General features: G+C 40.0%; 1 protein-coding gene across 1 annotated transcript in view; it reads left to right on the forward strand.

Annotated features, from left to right (window-relative positions):
* Trim37 (tripartite motif containing 37) overlaps window positions 1–3,215 on the forward strand; it is a 106,716-nt gene that overhangs the window by 35,647 nt on the left and 67,854 nt on the right. The window contains exons 10-12 of the mRNA XM_013013091.1: window positions 561–611; window positions 2,916–2,997; window positions 3,101–3,120. Coding sequence (XP_012868545.1) covers window positions 561–611; window positions 2,916–2,997; window positions 3,101–3,120 — 153 coding nt within the window. The remainder of the gene's footprint in view (window positions 1–560; window positions 612–2,915; window positions 2,998–3,100; window positions 3,121–3,215) is intronic.

Raw genomic sequence — 3,215 nt, forward strand, 5'->3', positions numbered from 1 at the left:
AAAAAGAAAAAAAGCCGGAAGTGGCTCTGTGGCTCAAGTGGTAGAGTGCTAGCCTTGAGCTGAAGAGCTGAGGGACAGCGCCCAGGCCCAGAGTTCAGACCCCACGACTGGACCAAAAAAAAAAGTCGCATGGACTTTCCTATCTGGGCTAGCTTTGAACCATGATCCTCAGATCTCAGCTTCCTGAGTAGCTAGGATTATAGGTAGGAGCCACCGGTGCCCAGATTAGCACTCTACCACTTTGAGCCACAGCGATACTTCTGGATTTTTCTGTTTATGTGGTACAAAGGAATCGAACCAGGGCTTCATGCAGGCTAGGCAAGCACTCTACCACTAAGCTACATTCTGAGTCCCTTTAAATTCTTTTGAATAGCATATTCTTCCATGCATATTTATAATTACACTATGATGTTAGACTGGTAGTTCTCAAACCCTAATATAAGAATTACTTGAGATTCTGTTTAAAATTATCAAACTGTTAATGAGAGCTTATTTTCTTTTAAAGTAAATGAAAATTTCAATTTATGTAAGGTAAATAATTTGTTTTTATTTCTTCTCAGTGAATTAGTACCATCTTATGATTCAGCAACTTTTGTTTTAGAGAATTTCAGGTAAGAGTTTTTGAGCACTGTTTATTTTTTCATGTATTTATAAGGAAGAGCTGTGAAGGTCTCATTCCTTGATAGGAAACATACCTACCAAGTGAATGATCACTCAGTTAAGTAGTCTTAAAACAAGCTTCCTATTAGAAACAGAGATGGTCTAGCTTATGCAGGCTCAGTATTCCCTATCTAAAATGCTTAAGTATAGAAGTATTTTATTTTTTTTGGTGGGGGGGTCCAGTCGTGGGGCCTGAACTCTGGGCCTGGGCGCTGTCCCTTAGCTCTTCAGCTCAAGGCAAGCACTCTACCACTGAGCCACCTTCCCAGCCCTATAGAAGCATTTTAAATTTCAGATTTTTTCAGATTTTTGGAATATTTTGTTTGGAAAATGACATTTGATTATGTGACACAGGTCTAAACATTTGTTTCTTTTTTTTTGTCTGTCATGGGGCTTGAACTCTGGGCTTGGGTGCTGTCCCTCAGTTCTTCAGCTCAAGGCAAGCACTCTACCACTTGAGCCACAGTGCCACTTCCGGTTTTCTAGTGGTTTATTGGAGATAAGAGTCTCACGGAGTTTTCTGTCCAGGCTAGTTTTGAACTGTGATCCTCAGATCTCAGCCTTCTGAGTAGCTGGGATTACAGGCATGAGCCACGGGTGCCCACCTCTAAACATTTGTTTCTTCTTTTTTTTTTTGGTCACTCATGGGGCTTGAACTCTGGGCCTGGGCGATGTCCCTCAGTTCTTCAGCTCAAGGCGAGCGCTCTACCACTTGAGCTACAGCGCCACTTCCGGTTTTCTGGTGGTTTATTGGAGATAGGAGTCTCACAGTCTCTCCTGCTTGGGCTGGCTTTGAACCTCGATCCTCAGATCTCAGCCTTCTGAGTAGCTAGGATTACAGGCGTGAGCCACCAGCGCCTGGCTAAACATTTGTTTCTTCTTTTTTTTTTTGGTCACTCATGGGGCTTGAACTCTGGGCCTGGGCGTTGTCCCTCAGTTCTTCAGCTCAAGGCGAGCGCTCTACCACTTGAGCTACAGAGCCACTTCCGGTTTTCTGCTGGTTTATTGGAGATAGGAGTCTCACAGTCTCTCCTGCTTGGGCTGGCTTTGAACCTCGATCCTCAGATCTCAGCCTTCTGAGTAGCTAGGATTACAGGCGTGAGCCACCAGCGCCTGGCTAAACATTTGTTTCTTATAAGTACTTTATACGTATGGCAAGTATGTAATTTTATATAGTATTTTTTTTTAGTGCTTTTGCAGTTACCATGTAACATGTGGCTGAGTGTAGGATTTACCTCCAGTGATCTCTTGTTGGAGCTCAGAAGTTTCAGATTTTGTAGCGTTTTGAATTAGGTATGCTCATCTTACATCTTCAGGGTTGTTGCTTCTCCATTCTAAGAAAAGGAAATGCTTATTAAATTTAAGAGTTTGCTTAGTTTTTGCTTAGTTTGCTAAAGTGGAGAGGTGAGAATATGGAAGTATATGAGCCCCCAATCTACCTGCCTTAAGTAAAAGTTGTGCTAAGTCCACTGAGATCTGTTACTGACAGTAAGAAGCCATTTCAGATGTAGTGCTCTTGCAGAAGAATGCAGTATGGTTTTAGAGAAAGGCAAGAGGAAAATGGAGACAAGTATACTAAAGTATATTTAATTTCAATAAATTTTTAGTTCTTTCAATATGCTTTTGAAATATAATGCTGAATTGACTTTCACAAGCACAAATCTCCCATCCCTCCCCCCTTTTTTTTTTGCTTTTGCTATGCTGGGAATTTTAACAGAAGGCATTGTATTTGCTAGGAAGCAGCACTCTTATCACTGAGTTCTGTCTCCAGCCCAAGAGGCCGTTATTGTAAGAAAATGTGTAGGCTTTGTAAGTTGCATGTTAGCCTTTGATACTTTTATTTTTCTTTTTATTAATTTTTTACTTTTCTGCTTGGTATTGGGCTTTCAGCTTGGCTTTCTGCTTACTAGGCAGATGCTTAACCAGTTGAACCATGTCTTCAGTCTTGTTTTTAAATGAAAGACTGTTACTGAAAAAAGTCAAATCAGGATGCTTAATGATCCTTTTTCTTTTGAAGGTCACAGTTTTTAGGGTTTTGTTTCTTTTGCTTTGTTTTGAAAGGATTTGCTGAATGTTTTTGTATCATTACAATTTCTTTAATTTTAGGACATTAGTGTATCAGGGCTTATTTAGTGGCACATTGACAAGATCAGGATTACAAGTATTAACTGAAAGAGTATGATTTGCTGTTGGTTTTACAAGTTAATTTTATAGTAGTTTTGATCTTTGGTTTGGTTGGTATTCTTTTTCTTTAGCACTTTGCGCCAGAGAGCAGATCCTGTGTACAGCCCACCTCTACAAGTTTCAGGCCTTTGCTGGAGATTAAAAGTTTACCCAGTAAGTTTCTCATATTTCTAATAAATTTTCAAGCCAAGTTTTTTGGTGAAATAAGGAAATCAATAAATTAATGACAATTTTGTATTTTTTGTTTGCATATTAGTACTGGAATTTGACCTCAGGGTTGTGCACCTAGGAATCTGTTCTATCCCTTCAGCTACAACTCCAGTCCTGTATTTTACCTCCAGACTTGTCTTCCTTCCTTCCTTCCTTCCTTC

This window comes from Dipodomys ordii, unplaced genomic scaffold, assembly GCF_000151885.1.
Source record: "Dipodomys ordii isolate 6190 unplaced genomic scaffold, Dord_2.0 Scaffold19, whole genome shotgun sequence".
In the NCBI taxonomy this organism is placed as follows: domain Eukaryota; kingdom Metazoa; phylum Chordata; class Mammalia; order Rodentia; family Heteromyidae; genus Dipodomys; species Dipodomys ordii.